This window comes from Paramisgurnus dabryanus, chromosome 1 (genome assembly GCF_030506205.2).
Source record: "Paramisgurnus dabryanus chromosome 1, PD_genome_1.1, whole genome shotgun sequence".
NCBI lineage: Eukaryota > Metazoa > Chordata > Actinopteri > Cypriniformes > Cobitidae > Paramisgurnus > Paramisgurnus dabryanus.
In genome coordinates this window covers 73,479,150-73,505,695 of record NC_133337.1, presented here as the reverse complement: position 1 = coordinate 73,505,695, position 26,546 = coordinate 73,479,150, and the positions used below count along the sequence as shown (strand labels likewise).

The 26,546-nt window shown below is 36.6% G+C and overlaps 1 protein-coding gene across 3 annotated transcripts in view; it reads right to left on the bottom strand.

Annotated features, from left to right (window-relative positions):
- Window positions 1-16,736, bottom strand: part of LOC135734533 (transient receptor potential cation channel subfamily M member 4-like) — a 564,782-nt gene extending 548,046 nt beyond the window's left edge. The window contains exons 1-2 of one of the 3 annotated variants that reach the window (XM_065253375.2): window positions 16,555-16,736; window positions 15,191-15,252 (exon numbers count right to left, since the gene is read on the bottom strand). In XM_065253375.2, coding sequence (XP_065109447.1) covers window positions 15,191-15,252; window positions 16,555-16,611 — 119 coding nt within the window. In that variant the 5' untranslated portion in view covers window positions 16,612-16,736. The remainder of the gene's footprint in view (window positions 1-15,190; window positions 15,253-16,554) is intronic. The other 2 variants (XM_065253379.2, XM_065253376.2) reach the window with 2 other exon arrangements.
- Between the last annotated feature and the right edge of the window lie 9,810 nt (window positions 16,737-26,546).

Here is a 26,546-nt window from a genome sequence, read left to right as displayed (position 1 = left end):
GGCGATCTCCTGTGGCTGTTCGAGCACATTCAACCCATAGACTGCAGTTCAATCCATTGTTTTATTTCCGCTGTCATCATAAATAACATGAAATAAAAATATGTTTCCACACACCAAACTTATACGACGCTGGCGCATCCTCCAACTGCGGGCAGACTTCCTTTTCTATCCCACTTGCCATTTCTACACGTAACATAACCTGCAGTACTTATACTCCAAACCAGTCACCTCTTCTTTCGCGCGAAAGGGAAACACGCTATCGGAGGTTACATACAGGGCATGAGGCTACATTGCGCATGCCATGAACCGTTGAACCGTGCAGCACACACGCGCTCCGAAACGAGACAAAAGCGAACCGAACAGTTCGGATTTTTTTCATGGACCGTGCCACCCCTAGTATATATGTGTGTATATATGTATATATGTGTGTGTGTGTGTGTATGTATGTACAGTGGGGCAAAAAGTATTTAGTCAGCTACTAATTGTTCAAGTTCTCACACTTAAAAAGATGAGAGAGGCCTGTAATTTTTGTCAAAGGTACACATCAACTATGAGAGACAAAATGAGAAAAAAAATCCAGAAAATCACATTGTCTGATTTTTTTAAGAATTTATTTGTAAATTATGGTGAAAAATAAGTATTTGGTCAATAACAAAAGTTTATGTCAATACTTTGTTATATACCCTTTGTTGGCAATGACAGAGATCAAACGTTTTCTGTAAGTCTCCACAAGGTTTTTACACACTGTTGCTGGTAGTTTGGCCTATTCCTCCATGCAGATCTCCTCTAGAGCAGTGATGTTTTAGGGCTGTCCCTGGGCAACTCAGATTTTCAACTCCCTCCAAAGATTTCCTATGGGGTTGAGATCTGGAGACTGGCTAGGCCACTCCAGGACCTTGAAATTATTCTTACGAAACCACTCCTTCTTTGCCCGGGCGGTATGTTTGGGATCACTGCCATACTGAAAGACCCAGCCACGTTTCATCTTCAATGCCCTTGCTGACGAAAGGAGGTTTTGAGTCAAAATCTCACGATACATGGACCCATTCATTCTTTCCTTAACTCGGATCAGTCGTCCTGGTCCCTTTGCAGAAAAACAGCCCCAAAGCATGAGGTTTCCACCCCCATGCTTCACAGTAGGTATGGAGTTCTTTGGATGCAACTCAGCATCTTTCTCCTCCAAACACAAGAAGTTGAGTTACTACCAAAAAGTTATGTTTTGGTTTCATCTGACCATATGACATTCTCCCACTCTTCTTCTGGATCATCCAAATGCTCTCTAGCAAACTTCAGACGGGTCCGGACATGTACTGGCTTAAGCAGGTGGACAAATCTGGCAGTGCAGGAATTGAGTCCCTGGCTGCATAGTGTGTTACTGATGGTAGCCTTTGTTACTTTGGTCCCAGCTCTCTGCAGGTTATTCACTAGGTCCCCCCATGTGGTTCTGGGATTTTTGCTCACCATTCTGGTGATAATTTTTACCCTACGGGATGAGATCTTGCGTGGAGCCCCAGATCGAGGGAGATTATCAGTGTTCTTGTATGTCTTACATTTTCTAATAATTGCTCTCACAGTTGATTTCTTCACACCAAGCTGCTTACCTATTGCAGATTCAGTCTTCCCAGCCTGGTGCAGATCTACAATTTTGTTTCTGGTGTCCTTTGACAGCTCTTTGGTCTTGGCCATAGTTGAGTTTGCATTCTGACTGTTTTAGGTTGTGGACAGGTGTCTTTTATACTGCTAACAAGTTCAAACAGGTGCCATTAATACAGGTAACAAGTGGAGGACAGAGGATCCTCTTAAAGAAAAAGTTACAGGTCTGTGAGAGAAAGAAATCTTGCTTTTTTGTTATTGACCAAATACTTATTTTCCACCATAAATTGCAAATAAATTCTTAAAAAATCAGACAATGTGATTTTCTGGATTTTTTCCTCATTTTGTCTCTCATAGTTGAAGTGTACCTATGATGAAAATTACAGGCCCCTCTCATCTTTTTAAGTGGGAGAACTTGCACAATTGGTGGTTGACTAAATACTTTTTTGCCCCACTGTATGTATGTATGTATGTATGTATGTATGTATGTATGTATGTATGTATGTATGTATGTATGTATGTATGTATATATATATATATATATATATATATATATATATATACACACACATACATATACACTAGGGGTGACCCCGAATAGTCGAAGATTCGATGCATCGATAGGAGAAGCCTGATTCGACTACCAATCTCACAGTCGGATCGTCGCAGATGTGTTATGAAATGAGGATCCTTTAATTTTGGCCGTATATGGGTGCACTGTGCACAAATCTGATTTCACATATAACAGCTTTCTCTCAATATATAATATACAGCATATTATTATAATTCTGCAAATAATATGTGAAGTATCAGCTTTCAATAAATATTTTTAAAATGCGTTAATAAATCCAGCAACCCCTGTGACCGGGCTACACGTCTATAAGAGGTTCCTATGTTAATAAACCATTGCCTCTTTGTTTCTATTTAAAAGAAAAAGCTGGCAATTCTGGTTATACTTTCGTTCTTTTAATAATTTCTTTATTTTATTTTATTTATAAATCACTCTGGGTTATCTGATGTATCTATTTGGCTTGTGTTTTGTTTTCGTGCACTTGAGACATTTTGCACATTTGTTCTGCACTTTGTTACTTCTGACCTTATTTTATAATAAAAAAATGTATTTATTATAAACGTAAATTCTGATCTAATTTAAGTCTGTACATTTTGGATTGCTTTTCGTTGTATAGATTTTGCACTATTGCGTGCTGGCCATGATTGCGCATGCAATTTAGCCGAACGTGCTAGGTGCTCTTCGTCTCATATTTAGAAGTTCATCAAACTAAACATTAAAAAACTGATGTTTTCGACGGGTATACGTTTTTAAAATGTATTAAGAACAGACTGGTTATTTTGTAAAAGTCATTTCTTTAAATTTCGGTGATGAAACGGAAAATATCTGCACCGAACCTATATTTATGCCTGACACGACTGTCTTTTTTTGTGATTTAATAATATGATCGGTGTTCACTTTCAAATGATAGAAAAGAGATTCCTGAAATAAATAATATCATCAGTTGTTTCTGTATCTAAAGTGAATGGAGATGATCAAAGTGAAAGCAAGCAGGTATTTCTCTGCTAAATAATAACGCGTAGTGTCTATAAAATCATTAATTTCAGTGTTTTTATGAATTGTATATAAAGCTTAGTTTTTATAATTTGCATTAACAATCACAAATTATTTGTCATTTCTCATTTGTCGTTTTTTTTGGTTATGACTGCTTTGATGCGCTTAATCTCCAAATTAAATAAAAACACTGAATTAGCCGAGGTTTCCAAGGCAGGATCACCTTTGTTATATTTTTAGGTTTAGTTATCAATTTTTTTTGTGTGATGTTCTGTAGATCGTGGCTTTAAAATGTTATGAGGAATATTTAAACAAAGGTTGCCTTATACATTTTACCTTAAAAATATATAAATGCATCGTCAGTTTTGTCTTCGTTCATCACTTGAAAGACAGTTTTGGTCACTTTATCAGAAAGTTGTTTATGTGTGCTGCTTGTGAAAGAAAATAAAAGTTATCAATTTGTACCTGGTCTGACCCCCTCCCAACCCATGCACACAAACATAGATGATTCGACTATCGGTCGACTATGAAAAGATTCGACAATTCTGATTCGAATATGTAAATCCTTAGTCGAGGACAGCCCTAATATATACATATATACATATACACATACAGATGTGGCCTTTAAAAATGCGCGTCTCTGAGAGCAGAATGCCGCGGAGACTTCCGAAATTCTGCGAGATCCCGCAGAAGGGGGGTTCGGTGGGGGACGCAGGAAATATAAAAACCTGTAGAGGGCAGGCGTGTTTCATGTAGGGCATACTGACGACAATGTGTGTGCTCGACTTCATGCTGAGCATATACTGTATGATATTGAAGTAACATGACACGGATTATTGATGTTTAGGCGATAGACTTTGATGTCATACAAATGCATGCTTTTTGGCAAACATTTTGTTGGCGAAGTTTTCTTTTGCCAGTTACATAAACAGTCACATATTCTTCATAAAAATCCGACTCAAACGCGCATCATTTGTCTTATTTTTTCCGTGTACTTACAGTAGAAGAGACGTGATGTATGATAATCGAGTCTTATAACAAAATAATTCGCGAAGACCTTTGAAGAGACCGAGCGCATTTACGCAATATCATTAACTAGTTTATCTAATTTTACATTTAGTTAATTTTTGCATCTGAACGTTTAAATAGCTTTAACATGGTTGTGTTGCGCTTTTCTGCATTACTGAACAGTAGGCTACTTTTTATATTATCATGTTTCCCTTTACATGGTTTGAAACACAATAAAAAAGTATGCATTGGTGTTTAATACATTTCACTGAGAATTTGTATAATATGTTATACTTTTGTACTAAGGAAATAAAATCATATTGTGAGTGTAAATATTCATAAATTCGAGGAGTTTCTGAGGTGTTTGTCATCGGCAAAATGCGCAGTTTCTTTGTTGCTGATTAAAAACCGTTGGCTATGTGATTGTTTAAAATTTAAATTTTTTTCTACTTATTATTAATTTATTTTTTGCCTACATTTACTCAAATAATATCAATGTGAAAATATAAGTAAATCATACTTCAAGTTAGGCGTAAAACTTACACATTTTTTATGTCAAATAGAAATAATAATAATTTGAAATATGCAATTATTACAGTTTTAAAAACTTAAATATATTACTCTGACCTTTTTAAATATATTGACTAAAATAATCTGTAAATGTAATACTTATATTATTAAGGCGTATACATCAAATAATATATGTACATTTTACACAAAATATCTGTTCTATTTTTAGTAATTTATTTTCCAACTAAAAAAATCGCATAACTGCATTAAGAGATTTTATTAAGTTACTTAAATAATTTATTTTAGAGATATTTACAAAGCCACTGAATCATTTTTAACAGTGTGTACATTATGACCTTACGGTAGACTATTATTAAATGCATATAAATAAAAATATGTAAAACTAAATAAAAAAGATATCATACACGGACTGTATGTAAGCATACGTTTTCTTGTTCGGTGCACGTGGGTTTAAATGCCGTTTTTCTAAAGAAGAATTTTAAAAATTTATTGGTGGTAGTTGAGAAGAATTCCTTTTTCCATTTCTAAATCATTTTGAGGGCAATAAAAATATATCATATTGTTATTCTTATTATATAAGAATACGCAATTTTTACAACATTTTAAACATATAGAAAATATACGTTAAGCATGTTGTGTGTATTTCCTAATTACAAGCTTTTGATGAAATTGCACCAAAACTAAACGTGCATAAAAACATAAAAAAGTCATTTAAATAAGCGAAAAAAATTTTTTATGAGCTTAAAATGTTGAATATAATGTGCTATTGCTGAAAATTGCCCATTTCTAAAGGAGAATATTCATCTTTAAAGTTTAAGAAACAAAAAAGTACTGATAAGCATTCTCAAATATATATATATTCTGCAAGCACTCATTTATCCATAATGATGTAATTTATTTTTTAATAACATATTGTCGCTGTCGGGCAAAGATACTCTCTGGACACCAAGACCATGTCTATGGGTTCAAGAATAACAAAATATTGGCCATTTGAAACTCGAAAGTCATCACTTTATTTTGTCCCATTGTTTTCCATTTTGCGGGTGATAAAACTCCTGTGCGCGTCGTTCAAATTCATTGAAATTTCGTTCACTTGTAGTTTAGCAAGTATGTATACTACAATTTCAATAATGTTTTTACACTGCACATCGTCTGAGGAAATCCGAAGTTGCGTCGAGGGGAACCAAGCTGACAGCCGCAACAGCAGAGATTGTCACGTACCTACAAAAGGGTATTGGAAAAAGCTTGCATCTGACCTGCAGCGATATCATTCTGGCTTGGTGGGATGTCAGCCAGCGAGAGTCCTCTGATTCTGACCTTGTTCTTTTACTCCTCAGAGTCTAAAACCAGGAGGGCATATTAAGTATTCATTATATTTTCATTTTAACAGAGCAGCTATGGTTGCGCGTTTCACACACCTCTCCAAACCACGTTGTTAACACTATGCTTGTTCGACTTCATGCGGCGCCGCAAGAACCGACAGCCGGATGACGTCAGAGTACCGCGAGAATGATTCAAGAAATCATATTTCGCCTCGCTCTCGCGATACTGTGACGTCTTCCGGCTGTCGATTCTCGGGGCGCCGCATGAAGTCGAACAAGCCTATTGACAGCAGCAAAAGCTACGCATGCGTTTTTAACTTGTAAAACTCAAAGGTGTATGGGTAATGTAGTCTCTGCTCTCGGTGGGACGAATTAGGTAGCTTGCATTGTGAAGGGCGCTTTGAAAAGCAGCAGCGTAGCCAAAGGATTAAATTAAGCCTCTGATTTAAACAGATGTGCAAATGAGCGTTCTGGTACGCTGGTACGCAGGGAGAGGTTGTGGTACGCTCGCTATATTTGGAAGTGGCGGTACTGAGTACTGGCGCCTACCGGCCCACATTAAAGCACTGGCGGTAGCAAAGGTAGACGGCCCTTTGAAAAGCAAAAGAAAGCTGATAAAAATGAGAAGCCTACACTGAAATAAATTGGAGTAGGATTTAGGCTACTTAACAAAATCTAAACATTTTTCACTCAGAAAATGCTATTAAATATAAACAAAATTATCACCAGCTTTAACTTTATTACTTTTTTAATTTTAATTCACTCTTTGTTTCAGCAATGTTTATAAATATACTATATTTTTGCATTTTGATTACAAACTGTTCTACACTGAAAAGAAACTAATGTAATCTTCCTGATTTAATCACGTAAAACACAAGCACCACTTTTCTGAATGATGATAATCACAAACATCCCAGAGTTTGTAAACCAATTGTTTGTAAAACATATTTAATGCTAACTTTACTTAAAAATTCAGAAAATATTTTTTACAGTGTATAAATATAAAGACATGAAGGAAGTTAATTCCAAAATGTAATTAATTGTACATGGTTTAGCTGCTTGTTTTAGCAGCTATCAGTGACACAGAGTCAAGAAATTAAAAACCACCCACCCCTAGGTCTGCCAATTCTTTGCCAACCCCCAATGCTAATCGATCATCTCATCAAAGAAAACCGGTTTATCCAGTTTTCACCAGCGTGTTGGGTTTTAATTCCAACCCTTGCAGTTTCTTTGTTAAAATGCAATTTAAGCAAATAGGCCTTAAACATACGCTGTATGTTATTTAAAATGAATGTTTATAACTTATAAAATTAAGTGGATATCAGGTAACTTAATTTGACATATGTTGATATAACCTAGGCTCTCAAGTCCCACTCATTCACCATGAGACACACGCATTTCTGTCAGTTCACACGCTCACACACCAAACCTTGTAAGCTATTTATTACGCTGAGAAGTAAAATAGAACTTTTCCTGCTATACAAATTAATAAAGGAGGTGCTGGTATACAGAGCATTTCTGTCGAGTTTAGCAGTACATTTTTTAGGTGTGGTCAACTTTACGCAGCGCCACAAGAACCGAAAAGCAGATGACATCAGAGTACCGCGAGAAATAAAGCGGAGGAGGTTGGTTTTAAATCGCTCTGGCGGTACTCGGATGTCATCAACTCATGTTTGAGTCTGTATCAGATGAAAATACAGATTTTGATGGAACAACTTATTGTTTGGAGATTGTCAATGGACGTTTCTGGGTGTTATGTTTGTTTTTTCAGTGTGGACCTGCAAAACGCCAAATGCATAAAAAATAATTAATATTGTAATGTCTTAGCATGATATGTTTTCTAAAATGTTTAAAAATGAACAAATCAGTTGTGCGAAACTACACAGAATTTTTTTTTTAATGAAACATATTCAATGGTTACAGTGCCTCATGGTGGGGTTGAATCCCTGGTTCAGTTTACCCCATCTGGTTCACTTTGCCCCACAGCCACCGTTCTGGGAAACTGCCTAACTTAGTAATTCAGGCTAATCTTTAGCTAAATCATTCACATGGTTTTAAATATTAGCCTATCACCAATATTTATGGTATGAATATTTAGACCTGGATAAATCTACTTTAACATAACAGCCTTTATGCCTGGTATGTATAAATTTGACTTTGATGGGATAAACTGTTTTTTTGTTAAAAAAAATCATACTTTAATCATAACTCTTAAATTTGTCCTTCTCTTTAACATAGCCAAATATAAATTATGGTTGCTACCTGTATTTGTGGTCACACGGCTACAAATCTGTATGGTTGCCTAGATAAAGGGGGTGGGTCAACTTACCCACTGGCTCACTTTGCCCCACTCTCCCCTACTTGGTATTGAGAAACGGGCATTGTTTATCGAAGCCGGAGCGTGAGCTACAAACTACAGAGCGAGTGCGCGGGTGCACAATGGTGAAAGAGCAACACACGATGTAAATAACTATACCAGTGCTCGCAGTACAGACGCTTTATATTTTAGCGTACTGCGTACCTTTACTTTCTTTTGCGTGCCACCACTTCTCATGTTGCTGGTACTTTGCCTTAAAGAGTCAAAGGGCGTTTCTATGTGGCGCTGCGCAGACAGTTCGGCAACGAAGACATCAAACTGGTACTCTGATGTCAGTCTGCCGACCAGTCAGCGCCGCACCATTTAAAGTCGAACACACAAAGCGTCAAGGCAGGGCCGCTGGAAGTCATTTTGAAAAGGGGGTGTGGTGAATTTTTTTAAAAATATATACATTGAGATTTACTACTTTATTGTCATATACACTTCAGGGCACACAGCCAGGGTCTGAAACACACAGACATCATCAGTTCTCAGATGAATATGCGCTATTAATCAGAAGCAAAAATACTTATCCCAGGGGGAATTACTTTCGTTACAATTTACATACAACATATAATATTATAACAACATATAATATTAATTAATTTCACAAATCCATGCGGACGAACATATTTTACTTTCGTTTTTAAGTTAGAATCACACGTCGATTAACAGATGTAAAATATTCTCACATTAACATACCTAGTATATTTTTATATAGATCTTTTTTTTACTAAATAGTACTATTACTGTCTTTTTTAAACTTATAAATAATTCAAAATTTGAACAAAAATAATGATGGGTTTAGTTCTGATATTGTATACTTTTATAAAGAAATAGATGGTGTATAATTACATTTTTAGAATAGGCTTTATATAAGGTTTGTACTGTAAAAATACTTTATTTGTTACAAACAAAAGATAAAGAATTTACAAACGTGTGGAGAGCCATTTCAGCACTTGGACAGCGAAATGTTTTTTTTTAAAGCATTACTTAAATGTTTTCTCATCTCACCATATCTAGAGGTGCATAGTCATTATATACAATAAATCCGTTGGGTAGCATTTAAAAAAAAACATTTTAAAGTAGATGCATTTGTTTAAAGCAAAGCATTTATTTACTTAGCTACAGATGAAGCAGCTCTTTAAGCCTTCTAACGTCTCATAATTGGTCATCATTTATGTCCCAGAGGCTCAATAATAATCTGTTACATTTTAATCCTTTAATTTTTCATATTAAAAAGCGTTTTTGTGCTGCTGCCCATCCATGTATGTAATAAACAAACCCGCGTTGTCATTCCGTTAATACGCATATTATCAATGCGCTCTTTACTCGCGCAGAAAAAAACTCGCGTCGCGCATTGCGCCGGTTGTATAATAGAGATTCCAAAGTCTCTCATGAGCTAGGGGACGAATGTCCAGGGAGTTCAGTATTTCTGTGTGGGCATGCATCAGGGAAAGGTGTGTGAGTCTTTTCTGGGTCATGGTGCTGCGTATATGTCTTCAAAAGACGCAAGACAAAGAAAGTGCGCTCGGATGAGGCCACGGATAGGCACAGACAGTAATTAAATTAAAATCCAAAATACACGTAATAACCTACGTGTGTCAAAAATAATTTCCTAAAATATTCATAAGTAATATATCAATTGTGCAAAATATTTTTACTTAAAAAAAATATATTTCTCGCTTTCCCGCGACCATGCGTCAAGGTCTGGAGGAAAAGGATACCTGCCCGGATCCCATGCACGCATCTGCAGTTATATACATTTTACAAACCCAGTATTCATTAGATTTTAAGAACTTTTTTGCCACTTTTAAAACTGTAAAACTAAATAAAAAAGATATCATATGCCGAATGAGCATGTAAGCATATGTTTTCTTGTTCGCTCCAGGCAAAACGGGTTTAAACACCGTTTTTTTTCCTAAAGAATAATGTTTAAACTTTATTGGTGGTGGTTGAGAATAATTTATATTGCAGAATAATGTATATTGCATTTTAGCGCAATATAAATGTATCGTATTGTTATTCTTAATATAAAAGAATACTAATATATTTTTTACAACATTTTTAACTTTAAAACATACATATAAAGATGCTTTGTACAATAGCTTTGCTTCTGACAACAATTTTCTGTAATAAGTCAGTAAATCAATCACAAAATGTGTTGAAAGTGGCGAATAAAATGCTTGTCAATTCAAACAAAGGTGTATAAAACCGCTTTAATTAACAATAACTAAACTGTGCTCTTTTGCATACCTCTACTTTTCTCATGTCTTTCTTTATACCACCTTTATCTTTTTAAAATCTTGCCACTTTTAGAAATAATTTGTTTGCATTTTTTGTATACTGCACACTTTATTTGCATCAACTATACCCATAATAAAATTTTCTACGTTTTTTTTTCTAACATATTTATTATTGTCTTAACTTAAAACTTTGTTTTTTAATTTATAAATTAGATTTTATATAAATAAGTTTTAAAAGTGTTGACTGCGAACGTCTGAGATAAGATATCTGGAAGGACCTATAATATACCCCTATAATATATGTAAATTTTAAATTAAAATGTCTGTTCTATTTCTAGCCATTTATTTTGTTTTGACCAACTAAAAAATACATTAGTGACATTAAGAGATTTTATAAAGTTACTTTAATCCATTATTTTAGTAATATATTTACAAAGCCACTGAATATTTTTACTGTTATGAATAACGGCTGAAAGGATTAAAAAAAATCATAACACTGACTGCCTATATGCGCAAGAAAGGTATTATTAAAGTTTTAAATATGTAAAACTAAATAAAGATATCATATGCCCACTGTACAGTATGTAAGCATAGGCCCATGTTTTCTTGTTTGCTCTGCGTGGGTTTAAACGCCGTTTTTAAAGAATATTTTTTAAACTTTATTGGTGGTGGTTGAGAAGAATTCCTCTTTCCATGTAAAGCAATTTAGCGCAATATACATGTGTCATATATTATATATTAAGAACAATAATACTAATATATTTTTACAACATTTTTAACTTTAAAACATGTATTTTTATACGACATGAATCTCTTTAAAATATTAATACTTTTAGAAAAACTGACATAATTATTAATATTATGAACAAACAATGAAACGGTGTCAAAATTCGACAACACAAATAATTAAGATATTCATTGTAAATAGAGTTAAGTGTACTTAGTATAAATGCCCATTGCACATACAGTCATCTTAATATATGTATGTGCTATTATGCTGGCAAGAAGGGGTTGACGTCACTTTGCTGTTTTAATAGAAATGTTAAATATTCAGCAATTCCCTTATTAACTTCTGGAAACAACCTCAATGACAACGCATATAAAAATTTAGTTTTTTTATGCGCCACCTGGTGGATTTTCTGTGAAGCGAAACACATTAAGGGAAAAGGGAAAGTAGCCCCCCCCCCCGAAAACACTTGCAGAATTCTGCGTGACTCCGCGAGACGATTTGGCGAATGCCACGGGAGAAAACGCGCGTTTTTAAAGGCCACATCTGTACATATACACATACACATATATATATTTATTTATTTATATTTTTTTAAGCCTACAGCGAAAGGCCGGTTTGGACTACAGCCCTCTACTTCCCAGTTGAATGACGTCAATATAAAAAAAATTGACTAAACTCCGCCCACATGAATACGTCAGTCGCCAGCTAAGCTAAAATGGCTTTGGCTAAGCGAAGCTGCTGTTGAATCACAACACACTAAACAAATTACACAATCAGAACTCATTACGTATTTCTGAAAAAGAGACATCAGCCTGTTTTTACGACATTGAAAACAGCGCTATAGAGATATGTATATTTTTTTGAAAAATACTGTGTTTTTTACACACAAAACATAAACACATTTTATATTGCACACTGTAAACACAATCAAGGCTTCGAAACACAGGAAAAACGGGACCTTTAACTACAAATTCCATGGTCAAACTTACTGTAGTAAGTCAAATAGACTGTAGTAAAATCAGGGTATATTTATGGTTACTTTTTGTTTTAAATAGTATGATTAAATCATGGTTCATTTCTGTAAGCTGCATGTCTTGGTTGATGCCTAGTCTAATGGTTCTATATATTCACATTATTACCAGGGTTCCAAATTAACTTTTTTGATCACCAGCCAATGTGGCTCGTAACTTTCTAAAGTTACCAGCCAATCAGCATTTCCACTAGCCAAATTTTTTCCGGTGAAAAATAGAAATTATGAGTGCCACTGAATGCATTTGATAATTTTATTAACATTGTTGGTATGAAAAACACATATAAAGTGAGGCTTCTTCCAGCAAGGCTCTCTTCAATATGACCTGTCTTGGGAGTTTTAATTAACGTTAGGCTCTGTGATGACTTCGGGCACTCTCATGGTCCTTTACTGCCTCAACTTTAAAATGATTTGTTCCCACCACAATTTTTTTTTTCGTTTTTTCTTTCGCGTGCATGCATATTTTCAACATTATACAATAATAACAATGATTAATAACTTATTTGTACCGGAATATTTTAACAATATTTTAAGAAACCAGTCATTTTATGACAGCTAAATTAAAATAATCTCAGTCATAGTCACTGCTAACTGTTTATGTAGTGTCCTAGAGTTAAACATTAGTAAACTAAATATTAATTTAATATCTAAAAATAAAGAACAGTATAACACATACATGTGCTGATTTTCTCAGCAACAATGCAATCCTATAGACTTGATAGAGGTTTTCCTGAGATTTTTCCTCTAATGTTTGAGACCTGACTGGGTGAGGATGTAATTTTGTCTTACCTCCCTTAAACTCATCATCTCTCCTTTCTGCTTCCCTTTCCCTGCTTTGCACAAAACATTTCTGATGTTCACAGAAGCCAATAGTTTTAAAGTCAAAATAAGATTAACATTATAATTTAGAAACTTACTTTAGTTTCGTCATGTTTTCATAAGCTAACTCAATCGCGTGGCGTCACCTGGAATTTTGAATGTGGTTGTGCGTGGATGAACGCAAAGACGCGCGGACATGGATTTGTCCATGTATGCGTCAGTGCGCCTGCTGCGTCGCTTTTACAAGCATAAATTGGGTAACTACATTGGATATAGATATATAGCGTTTTTGCCGCTATTATCTTTGTAAAAGGAATACACTAGTTAATTGTGCTTGCAAAAGCACACTTATTGTTCTTCTTAAGTTTTATTATCTTTTTTATTATTTTTCCCGGGTAGATTTTTTTGGCCAGTTTGACACAGAGAGACCGTTCAAACTTTAAAATGTTCGGGCAGTACCAGTGTAAGTTGCTTGAGAAGATGAAGTCACAGATCGGTTTCGTTCTTCCGCCATATTGGATAGAACACAAAACCTTAAAAAAGTTTCACAGGTCACAAATTTTGTCCAAACTTCACGAAAATCGACGTACACGATCCTTGGACCAAGCCTCCCAAAATTTACTAGAAGGATTTTTGATTTTCGGAAGCGTTTGCCCGTCACAGCCCAAACTAAATGTGCGTCGACGTCACCAAAACAGGAAGTAGTTTATATCTCAGGAACGCTTTCACGTATTGGAACCAAACTTTGAACATGAATTTAATTCTCCAATGTGAGGATGCACAACATCAAAAGAAAAAAAAAAATTCTAAAATTTTACGCCGCCAAACAGGAAGTAGTTTATATCTCAGGAACGCTTTCACGTATTGAAACCAAACATTGTACATGAATTTGGGTCTCCAATGTGAGGATGCACAACATCAAAAGAACCATTTTTTTTCTAAAATTTTACGCCGCCAAACAGGAAGTAGTTTATATCTCAGGAACGCTTTCATGTATTGAAACCAAACTTTGTACATGAATTTGGGTCTCCAATGTGAGTATGCACAAAATCAAAAGAACATTTTTTTCCCTAAAATTTTACGCCCCCAAACAGGAAGTAGTTTATATCTCAGGAACGCTTTAACGTATTGAAACCAAACTTTGTACATGAAATTGGCTCTCCAATGTGAGGATGCACAACATCAAAAGAACACATTTTTTTCTAGAATTTTACGCCGCCAAACAGGAAGTAGTTTATACCTCACGAACGCTTTAACGTATTGAGACCAAACTTTGTACATGAACTTGGGTCTCCAATGTGAGGATGCACAACATCAAAAGAAAAAAAAATTTCCAAAATTTTACGTCGCCAAACTGGAAGTAGTTTATATCTCAGGAACGCTTTTACGTATTGAAACCAAACTTTGTACATGAACTTGGGACTCCAATGTGAGGATGCACAAACTAAATCGGCGGCACCAGAGCAAGCACACTTTTGCAGTTCGTCCCGAAATGCATTTTCTAGTTAACTGCTATAATTTTAACTTGAGATTTACACTGGAGCACCAAAAATTTAGACTGGGGCACGTGCCGCCTTCCTTGTGTTTTGGTGGACGCGCTCCGTTCATTTCCATGGTTTCTCGCGCTGGTTTCACTGCTATCTGCGTGCAGCCAATGGGTTTATAAAACATCATCACGTAGCATTACGGCCAGTGATGGGCAGTAACGTGTTACTGTAATCCGATTACTTTTTTCAAGTAACGAGTAAAGTAAGGGATTATAATTGTAAAAACAGTAATTAGATTACTGTTACTTCCCCGTAAGCAGGCTGCGTTACTGCGTTACTATTTGTAAAGATCTTTTTGTTTGTTTGATAGTAGAGTTTACTTTGCATAGCATATTGCATTAGTTTTTAACACGTCAGACTCGTTTGTTTAGTTTTGGCACAAAATTATCTACATGATGCTCTATACAGAAATTAAAAAGAGATACTGAAAATAAAACAACTTACCTAAATGAATCCTCCACGAATGTTGTACACACTCTCTTTTTAAAAAAAACAGGAATCCAGCTCTAAAATCAACAACAAACTTATAAATACACTGCAAATATAGAATGTAAAGGTTGTGCAGTCATTGATATCAGATATCAATTCAAATATAGGCTCCGGCTCAAAACAAGTGTCTTTGTTTAAAAAGAACATAATATCCAAATGGGCATAATGCACATTCTTGGTCATATTGTGTATGATACATCAGTACATGCTATTTCAATAAAACTAATATTTGTTTTGTAATATTTTTTTAAATTCAATTGCTTGCTCTACCTACCTTTTAAAATTGTCACATACAATACATCTCATACAGTACTTTAGTAAATGGATTGTGCAGTAGAGCACTACACGTGGACCTAAAATCTGAGGAAAAGCTTGTATCTAATGGTACTGCACATAGTACAAAATTAGTTAAGTCACAATGCTATAGTAAATGAACAGCTTACCTCATACCAACCACATTTATTTTAATCAGGTCTTTCTTGGGGGATATCATTAGGAAAACAAATCAATCTAGTTTACCTTGTTCCTTATCACAAACAGCATTTATACATTATAAAATTACATACTATCATTAAATAGTGCTATTGGGAGATTTTTTAAGTAACTGGTAAGTCGTATATTGCAATTGTAAAGCTAGACCACTTATGTTCTAATGATAAGTTGGACAGTTTGTCTGGCTTGCCATTCGTTTTCTTAATCTGAACCTGGCCACGTTTAATATGTTTAATAATACCTAGACAGACAGAAAGAAAAATAAAAACTCTAATTGTAATAAATATATAAACTCATCTTTTAATAACAATGTAAAACCGATTAGTTCTAATGATTATAGGCAACTTTTCACAATTCACGAGAAAGGACCACTGTATAAAGCAACCATAACAAGCAATTCTTCTGGGTCGGTATGTCTTTGGACATACCATGGTGAAAAGTAAGAAAAACGGACCCACAGCCAGAACGGGCGGAAATCCACAACAATACAGGAAGAACCGGAACTTGAAACAGACTTTGCAGTGCCAAAAGGCTACCCATTGTACACCACTCACTTAAAGTGCAGCCAAGTTACAGTACAAACAGCATGGCAAGGCGCGCGCACACACATGTAACCGCTTGCAGTTGTTCTCCCTCTGTAACACCTCTGAATTTCCTGCTAGTTCCAACATAACTGCATCACAAGAATGCAGTGCGTTTCTGTCTTAAAATGAAGGATATATTTTAAGCGCATATGACCGGAGTATGTTTGTTTCATAACAAAAATAAAAATAACAAAAGAATTGCGCTACTCCAACTTAAATACAATGAACATCTGACAGCCCTACCAGATCTGTTTTCGACATTGCGCCTACTCCCCCTTCTTCGACATCCTTTTCATCCATCTCCGTGATTTTGTTGGCTTTATGAAACAATTTAAAGTTTGTTTTAAATGTCGCTTTTAGGCGCCTTGCAATAGAGTGTAACGTATATACCACAGTGCTTGACGCATGAACTAGGAAGTCCGGTATTTCAGTTTACCTTTGAAGTCAGGTGTAACCACCGCCTACAGGGTGTGGTTAGACAGAAATGAGCCAGAATTATGGAAAGCCAAAAGGCACAAAACGTGTGAAACATACGCATTAACACGTAGTGCGTGTTAACACGTGATATACGTCTTAACACGCATATGGTTTGCCGCGGAGGCCTAAATCGCGCGAAATCTTACACGTAAACAACACGTAAACAACGTGTTGTTTGCGCGTAGAATACGTGTTGTTTGCGCGTAGAATACGTGTTGTTTGCGCGTAGAATACGCGTCGTTTTTTCACACGTAAACAACACGTATTCTACGCGCAAACAACGCGTATTCTACACGTTGTTTACGTGTGAAAATTCGCGCGATTTTGGCCCTCCTGGCAACATGACCAGTTTCAACGAGTGAGCCTGATGAGTTCCTATTGGCTGCTGGGCAGTAGGGTTAAACCATTACTGTAGGCTTAGGGGGTTCCCTTCCATTTCTAGGCTATGACACCAAAATGCAAGTAAAATGCTAAGGATCAACTTATTTCTTTGTGCTTTTTCCTTCTTACATGTAGGTTATAATGTAAAATACTGCAAAAAAATATAAGATTGTCTATACTTACACAAATTGCCCACCTTGTTGGCAAACACTATGTACATTAACTAAAACAACACTTATTTCTCTTATCAGGCTCAGTGGTGTGTGGTTGGTGATGCCTGCATTTGGCGCGGTAGACCCAGGTTTGATTCCACCTTTTGCCAACCAAGTTTTATTTTTGCTTTTGCTATCCCTGATCAGATTCAAAAAGCATATATATATATATATATATATATATATATATATATATATATATATATATATATATATATATATATATATATATATATATATATATATATATACAAACTAATATGCATTACGACATAAGAACATTACATATTTTAAGAGCCTTTTGCCATACTGTCAAATGCATCACTTACGAAAATTTATCATGTTTCTTGTGGTAAAAGTGTAACCATGTTTTTTTGTGCATTGATTCCTATCAGTGAAACCACGGCTTTAGTAACCATATTTTGTTTGTTTGTTTTAACTGTAGATTAATTTTCGTAATGGATTAAAGGGGGCCAATGTCTTTTATAAAATGAGGTTTACAATGAATGGTTCTGCCTTTGTAAATATGAAATTTATCCACAAGACAAAGCAGTAAAATAATATTTTCAAAATAACTGCCGCGGAACTTTTTGGCCACTAGGAGGCGCTACACATGTATTTTTCACGTCTAGCACCCATAGAGGCCACAAGCGCCGCGCAAAGGAAAGACAACTCTTAAGGTCACAAAGTCCGCGGTGTGCCAAGTTCCAGCATATTAATATAATTTCATGGGTTTTATTTTTATAATTTCTGGAAAGATTTTCTTTAAATTAAGTTTAAAAGGGTAAACAGGAAAAGTTAATATAGGCCTACTTAACCTTATTTGTAGCCTAATTGAGTATTTAGATGATGAGAGTCCAAACTTTTCTCCACGGAATTACTGAACAGGCCATTGCAATTGGAAACAATGGATAGAGACAGTGTTCGAATTATCTCAAAGCTTATGGGGGGTCCCCTAGCTAAGCCCCACCCCCCGGCCAAGCTCCACCCCCCTCATTATAGGGTCGCTGTGATTTCACAACGTAAGATGTGATCGTCCTTGATCAACAATCATCTGATCCTGGTTTTAATCAAAGAAACCCCAAATTACCCTTAACTCAAACTCTAAAAAAAGTTTACCCCTCAAATTAGTGTGAAACACTGGCAAGGGCAGAACTTTTAAACAGAATAGGGGTGAAATAGGGTGGAATCATTCTTATATTACATAATTTTACTATATAGTAGTGGTTAAATGGATGATTACATTGCGTTTTTTGAGTCATAGACTGAATAATTTTCGGATCAGCAAAACTGGAAATTATGAGCATATAAAAATAGAAAAGAAAAAATGACAAAAAAAAACAAGATCTAACAGTAGTATTTAGGTACATAAATAGAATCAAATGAATAATAACACTGTCTTCTTCACTGTATAAATTACATATAATTAATCTTTTTAAAGATACATAATTTTAATGATAGTTATCATGCCACCAGGTTGAAGGTTGCTGTCCCCAGCACTCACAGCAGCCCCATTCGCGTAATTTGCGGGTGGTATACGTCCCCACCGCTTTATGACCAAGTTGATTGTGCACCAACTTCCGACCACGAAGTAATTCTTGCGTTCATAATCATATTAGGGTCCATATTCATTTAAAACGCATGGACAACGCATGACGCGCCGCCGCCTTCTGCTTTTCAAAGCGGTCGCCTGTGTGAACACGAGTTTTGTTTTAGACGCGTCTATTTGAGTGCACTTGCTGCACGTTTAGATTTAAAATAAACTTGAGCGCAACTTGATACCTTGATAAAAGGTAAATGTAAATGTAAAAAAAGGTACAAATCTACCGGTAAGTTATATATGTAACAATTATTAATCTATTTAAGAGTTATTCTTCATCTATTTCATGCAAAACGCTAGGGGAAAAAATCTCGGGGAAAACATTTGATCCTTTTCAGCAGTTTTTGAATAAGTTTAATTGAATAATATTAAAATACCTTATGGTAGGGCTGCATGATTATGGCAAAATCATAACTGTTTTTAGACTATTTGCATTGAATTGGAAACGATATTTTTGGAAAATATACTAGTCAACATTTGAAGTGGATCAAAAAAGTTTATCAAAGTTGTCCTAAGACAAGAATGGGTATTAGGGATTTATGTTAACTTTTTTGAATGGTTTTGATCCACTTCGAATGTTGACTAGTGTATATTAATTGCAAGGCTGCAAAGAATAGTGCACTGAGGATTTAATTATATTATTTTAATATAGTCAGTGGTGAACTAAAGTGGGCCGGTCTTGTTATAAGCTTGGTTTTATAGTTTAATCTTATCAAAATAAAGAATCTCACAACCGCATGCTTCTCAGTGCTTCTCTTTACTTCCATGCTTCAGCTTCACAATGACGTTACATCACATGACTCACACGTAACCATACAAGGTCTGTCACATCCTGCTAACCATAAATATAACATATTGTAACATCCTCCCTTTTTTTTTTTTTTAAACATCCCTATGGCTATTGTATTTAATAAACTTGTGAACCTAACAACAACAACAAAAAAACATACCACTGTATACACATAGTGGATCTCAAGTGTCATTAGAACAATTATGCAGTTTAAACAAAATCTTTCAAGTGAGTTGGTCTCTTGACCACCCTGCCATATCTGGTTGTCACAACTGTGTGTCACAACTGTGGTCAGAATGCCGCAGCCAGACTGTTGACAGGAACAAAAAAGAGGGAGCATATCACTCCTGTTCTCGCCTCATTGCACTGGCTTCCGATCAAATTCAGGGTAGATTTTAAGGTACTTCTTTTTGCTTATAAGGCCACGCATAAGTCGGCCCCACAATACATTTGTGACCTAATCCAACCATACACAGCTTCTAGGTCTTTGAGATCTAGCAACCAGCTTCTTCTGTCGATTCCGCGCTCTCGCTGTAAATCCAAAGGAGATAGAGCTTTTGCTGTTGCTGCCCCTAAACTTTGGAATAGTTTACCCTTTACCATCAGAGCCTCTCCATCCCTAAGTGTTTTTAAATCTAATTTAAAGACTTATTTCTATACCCTTGCTTTTGATTGATATTTTAATTGTTTTTTTTTCCTTCGTCTCTCTTTTTTGCTATTATATATATTTATATTTTATCTGTATTTTTTATTATTATTCAATGTTCTTTTATCTCTTTAAACTTGCTGCTTTTAATGCAATCTTCTGTAAAGCACCTTGGATCAACTGTGGTTGTGTTAATGTTGTGCTATATAAATAAATTTGACTTGACAACATTGTTGCTGTTATCTGACTGTTGTTTGCATGTGTGCGTTGTGTGTGTTCCTGTCACTGAATGTCCCTCATCCAGCTGTGTGTGCTGGTTAGTCTGTTCCATCTTGCTATTTGTGTTTTGTGTGTCTGCTCTCTGTATTCCTCCAGGCACAGTCCTGAGATGTTTCCGATTTCTCCTCACAACAGTTCCATTTTCCAACTGAACAGTATATGATCTTTTATTGGCCATTTTTATCACTTGTGCTGGTGACCATTGTGCTTTGGTTTCGTGTCCAACTGAACTCTGACTTGTTCTCCTTCCTGAAGAGGTTTAAGATCTTTTGCTCCTCTGTTGTAATAGTAAGCCTGCTTGCGTTGGTTGTCTTTTACTACCTGTTCTGTGTGAACAACAGCTGGCTGTAGGAGGTTGTCATGTGTTGGAAGTAGTGATCTGGTTCTTCGGCTCATGAGTCGTTGTGCAGGACTGGCACTGAATCCCTGAGATGGTGTGTTCTGGTGTTCTAGAATAGCGAGATATGGATCAGTCTTTGCTCTCCTTGCTTTGTCCATCATTAGTTTGGCTGTCTTTACTGCAGACTCAGCTTTGCCGTTGCTCTGTGGATATGCAGGAGATGATGTTATGTGCCTGAATTCCCATGCCATGCTGAATTGTCTGAATTCTTGTGAGCTGTACTGTGGCCCGTTATCCGAGATCACTATGTCTGGGATCCCGTGACGTGCAAAATGGGCCTTCAACTTGTGTATCACTGTGCTTGAGCTGGTGTCTGTTAGATAGTCCACTTCCCAGAAATTGGAAAAATAGTCAACAGTAATGAGGTAAGCTCTGTTGTTAAATGAAAACAAATCTGTACCCACTTTTGCCCATGGTCTCATCGGAATATCGTGTGGGCACATAGTCTCTTTCTGCTGTCGTGCATCTACTGATCTGCAAACTGCACATTTTCCAATGTACGCTTTAATGGCTGCACTCATCCCAGGCCAGTATACACAGTCCCTTGCTCTGCGTAAACAACTTTCAATGCCTAAGTGTGATGCATGTATTTTCTCCATGATTTCTGTTCTCAGTTTTGCTGGTATCACTGCTCTTTCTCCTCTAAAAATCACACCATGTTGCACACTCAGTTCCTCTTTTACAGAAAAAAACTGTCTCACCTCTTCTTTCAGCTGAGTTTTCTCATCTGGCCATCCCTGGACTATCACTTGCTGTAACATCTGAAATGTTCCATCCTTAGCCGTTTCTGCCTGTATCCTTTGTAGACTTCCTTCTGATATGGCCAGGTATTGTAGCATGTTAATTGTCTCTATTTCTGTCTCTACAGAGCCTTCTGTCGCACACTCCGATAGGTATGCTCTGCTGAGGGTGTCCGCTAGGTGCATTAGACGACCTGGAACATAGACAACATTAATATCATAACGCTGGAGCCTCAAAAGCATTCTCTGCAAACGCTTAGGCGCATCAAGAAGTGGCTTTCTTGTGATGGTTTCAAGGGGTTTGTGATCAGAATGGACTTCTACGTTCCTGCCATAGGTGTACTGGTGGAATTTTTCCATCCCAAACAGGATTGCCAGGCATTCCTTTTCTATTTGCGCATACCCCTTTTCAGTGGGTGTAAGCACTCTGCTGCAAAAAGTAACTGGTTGTCCTGCCTGTAAAAGTGCTGCGCCCAGGCCTGTCTCAGAGGAGTCACATTGAAGGACCAGGTCTTCTTCTGGATTATAGTACTTTAAAACAAGTGCAGAGGCGATCATTTGTTTCAATTTATTGAATGCTTCTTCCTGTACATCAGTCCACTCCCACACCACATCTCTGTGTGTCAGTTGTCTTAATGTGTCGCAGCTATCTGATAAGTGTGCACAAAATTTAGACAAATAGTTCACCATGCCTAATACTCTTTGTAGCCCCTTCAAATCTGATGGCCTGGGCATCTCCACTATGGCTCTCACCTTCTCTGGGTCAATCTTTAGACCTTCTGATGTCAGTCTGTGTCCGATATATGGCACCTCTTTCTGTCTCAGCTTGAGTTTGTTGAAGTTTAGTTTGATGTTTCTTTTTCTGCAACGTTCCAGTAGCTGCCTGAGTTTTACATCGTGATCTTTCTCAGCTGCCTCATCATTGTCACCTTCACCACAGACGAGAATGTCATCTGCTATTATACGAATTCCTGGTAGCCCCTCCAACGCCTGGGTCAGCCTGTGCTGGAACACTTCTGGAGCCGGGCTGATCCCCATGGGCATTCGAATCCATCTGTACCTGCCAAATGGAGTGGAAAAGGTAGTGAGGTAACTTGACTCTTCTGAAAGCCTGACATGCCAGAATCCATTCTTCACATCACACACTGTGAAAACTCTCGCTTTAGATAGATCTGGAAGCACATCATCTATGGTGGGCAAAGGGAAGTGTTGACGCTTAAGTGCTTTGTTTAGTGGTCTTGGGTCAATACAAATTCTTAATTGTCCAGATGGTTTCTTCACCACCACCATGCTGCTAATCCAATCCGTGCTCTTTTCCACCTGAGTTATGATGCCTCTCAGATTTTCCAACTCATCTTTTAGGTGTTTCATTAGTGCCACTGGAACTCTCCGCTTCGGAAGCTGCACCGGTTTCACTTCAGGATTCACTTCGAGGTTGTATTTGCCCTCCAAGCATCCGTCACCTTCAAATACATCAGCATACTCTCGTTGTATAGCTCTCTTGTCCCACTTTTCCTTTTCTCTGCTTGTCTCTGAAATGACAATATCATCAATCGCCAGAATATTTTCATGCTGAATTCTTACCAGATCCATTGCTTGCACAGCCTTGTTTCCTAGCAGTGGTATTGATGAGCTTTCATTCACTACCATAAATTCCAACCGGTAAAGTTTTCTATTTCTGGGGTTTCTTATTTTTATTCTGCATTTTCCTAAGGGTTTCAGAGTGCTCTTATTATACATGACCAGAATCTGTTCTGTCTTTTCCATTGCTGTGTCAGGGTTTAACAGTTGGATGGGTAAGACATTGCAACTGGCTCCACAGTCCAATTGAAATTTTACTGGCTTTTCTCCTATCAGCATGGTTGCGAACAGTTGTTTTTCTTGTTTGTCTCCCTCCATTTGTGAACTGAGACTGAGAATTTCTTGAAATGGTTCCTCTTCCATTTCTGCTACACTGTGTATTCCTTTTCGCTTTGTGTCTTTTGTTTTGCATGTGGTTGCAAAATGGTTCAGCTTGCCACATTTTCTGCACTGCTTTCCATAAGCTGGGCAACTTAGTTTTTTCCACTCATGCTGTTTCCCACAGTATTTACACTTAACGTTAGCTGAATGAGTATGTTTGGCACTCTGAGACTGCCTAACTCTCTGAACTGCGTGCACTTCTTCAGTTTTTCTTCCTTCAATTGTCATCACATTTTCTTTTGATAGTTCAGATGCTCTGCATATTCTCATACATTTCTCAAGCGTCAAGTCCATCTCTCTTAATAGGCGTTCTCTCACTTGCGAGTTCAGTATGCCGCATACTATTCTGTCTCTAATCAAAGAGTCTTTAGCCGATCCGAAATTGCACGTGTCCGCCAGCACTTTTAAATCAGTAACATATTTTTCAATCGTTTCTCCGACGTTCTGATTTCTGGAGAAAAATCTGTACCTTTCTACAGTTTCATTGAGTGCTGGATTGCAGTGGTTTCGGAATGCAGTTAACAGCCAATCCACTGTCAACTCGTTGTCTGCCGGTAAAGCGGCGCTTAGCGTCTTGCTTAGTTCTCTGCCCGCTCCTCCGATTAGATATTGGAACACTTTTACCTTGGTCTTGTTGTCCGCATCTGCGAGCGATAAGTCCATGTACAGGGAAAACTCCTCTTCCCATGCTTTCCAAGCCTTGGTTAAGCACGCTGCATTCCAGTCAAAATTCGCTGGCGGTTTCAGCCCGAATGCACCCTCCATGATCGGCACTCCCTCACTCTCAGTTGCTCTCTTTATAGCCAACTGAACTCGGTCTTTTACTTTTATTCAATAATTTACCGCTGCCACCATGTTATAAGCTTGGTTTTATAGTTTAATCTTATCAAAATAAAGAATCTCACAACCGCATGCTTCTCAGTGCTTCTCTTTACTTCCGTGCTTCAGCTTCACAATGACGTTACATCACATGACTCACACGTAACCATACAAGGTCTGTCACATCCTGCTAACCATAAATATAACATATTGTAACAGGTCTAAGACATGAAACTCCAGGGCTGAAAATGAGTCCCACTTCGGCCCTGCATGTTACATCTTCTGCTTTCCTAATAAAATATTTTGTGTGACTGGGTTGACCAGCCGTCAGTCTGAGTGGATAGCTTTGCCATTGTTATGAAATAATTGTTTGAGAAGATTTTTAAAAAAACCTTAAACCTAAAGATTACTAAAGATTCTTACCGCAACTGAGGTAAAAAATACTCCACACGCAGATAGAGACATTAACTCGTCTGTCAATTCCTCCAGAAAACAGCATGAGGCGCACTTGCGAGTTTCTTTATTGCGGACAGAAGTCATTTGAATTGTTTTATTGCGAAATTGGGACAAATAATGGACAGTATCGCTTTGTGACACGCAAAATGAGGATTTTAAATTTATTTAGTATTTTAATTTTAATAAAAACCAGGGGACCCCCCTAATTTATATTTTTGTGCTTTATGGGGGGTCCCTTAAGGCTTATAGGAGGTCCGGGCCCCCCCCAGACCCCCTTCAATTCGAACACTGGATAGAGATCACATCCATATATGAAATTATTTTCTAATTCTTTTGTTGCGACGCAACTGGATAAAAAATATATATTCCAAAAAAGTGCCAAACAGATGCATTACAGTATAACAGTAAGCTGGAATAAGTCTTTAAGGACTGCTTAGACCCCAGCGTGAATGGCGTTCAATCTATCTGTAACCATGAATTGAATTTTCTTTTCATTAACTGGGTTGGGAAGGCTGCATCCTATGGAGAACTCAATGGTTTATTTCAGTTAACTGCATTAAATTCGTAAGATTAATTATAAGAGCTATTCTGCATTAAAATACCTCAGATGTGACGCTGTAGTTTCTGTAGGCATTGCCATGTCCTGTTTTATAAAGCTAGTTAAAAGAGTGTGCTTTTCTTATTTATTAAGCGTACACTTTTATATTTCAATGTATGCAAACTCATATTATTCTTTTATGTGGGACCTACGTGGGTTCAGCATGGGTTCCATGTGGGCATGGGCTTAACAGGGGCAATATGTGTGGGTCCATGTGGGTTTCACTATGTGGGTGGGTCCCATATATAGGTTTGCCCATGTGGGATGATAATGTGGAACCCTCATGGCACATGTGGGCAAAATAATTTCATGCTTTGAAACATTTAAAATCTTGAAATATCTTCTGGTTGATTGTCACTTTCATACAAAGAGCAAATATAACAGATATGATTTGATCAGTAACACTTTTTAAATAAAAAGACATTATTAAACAGTTTACAGATATAGCTGATGGAAACGCATATTATCAAATGTCGTATCACATGATATATTTGTATTTGCAACCTCGGAAGGGCACAACAGCAGCATGGTGCAACAGAATTTTCATTTTCAGACTGCTTTGTTATTCATTTTCATTAATTTCTTTACCATAGTAGGGTTATTATCATTTACTAAACCAATTTTAATAATTTATTTTAATTGATATCAAATAAAATATAGATCTAAATATTATTTTAAACTAAACTAAACTAAACGAAAATTAGAAATGTAGCTTTAGCAATAAACTGAGGTTAAAGGTTTAAGTCGAGGCGGTAAAATGTATAACTCTACATAGACCTAAATAAAAGCTTAACTAACAGAACTAAACCTAAATAAACTAATAATGCTACCTCTGTAGCATAAAATAATCACAATATCACGTTAAAAAATAGCTA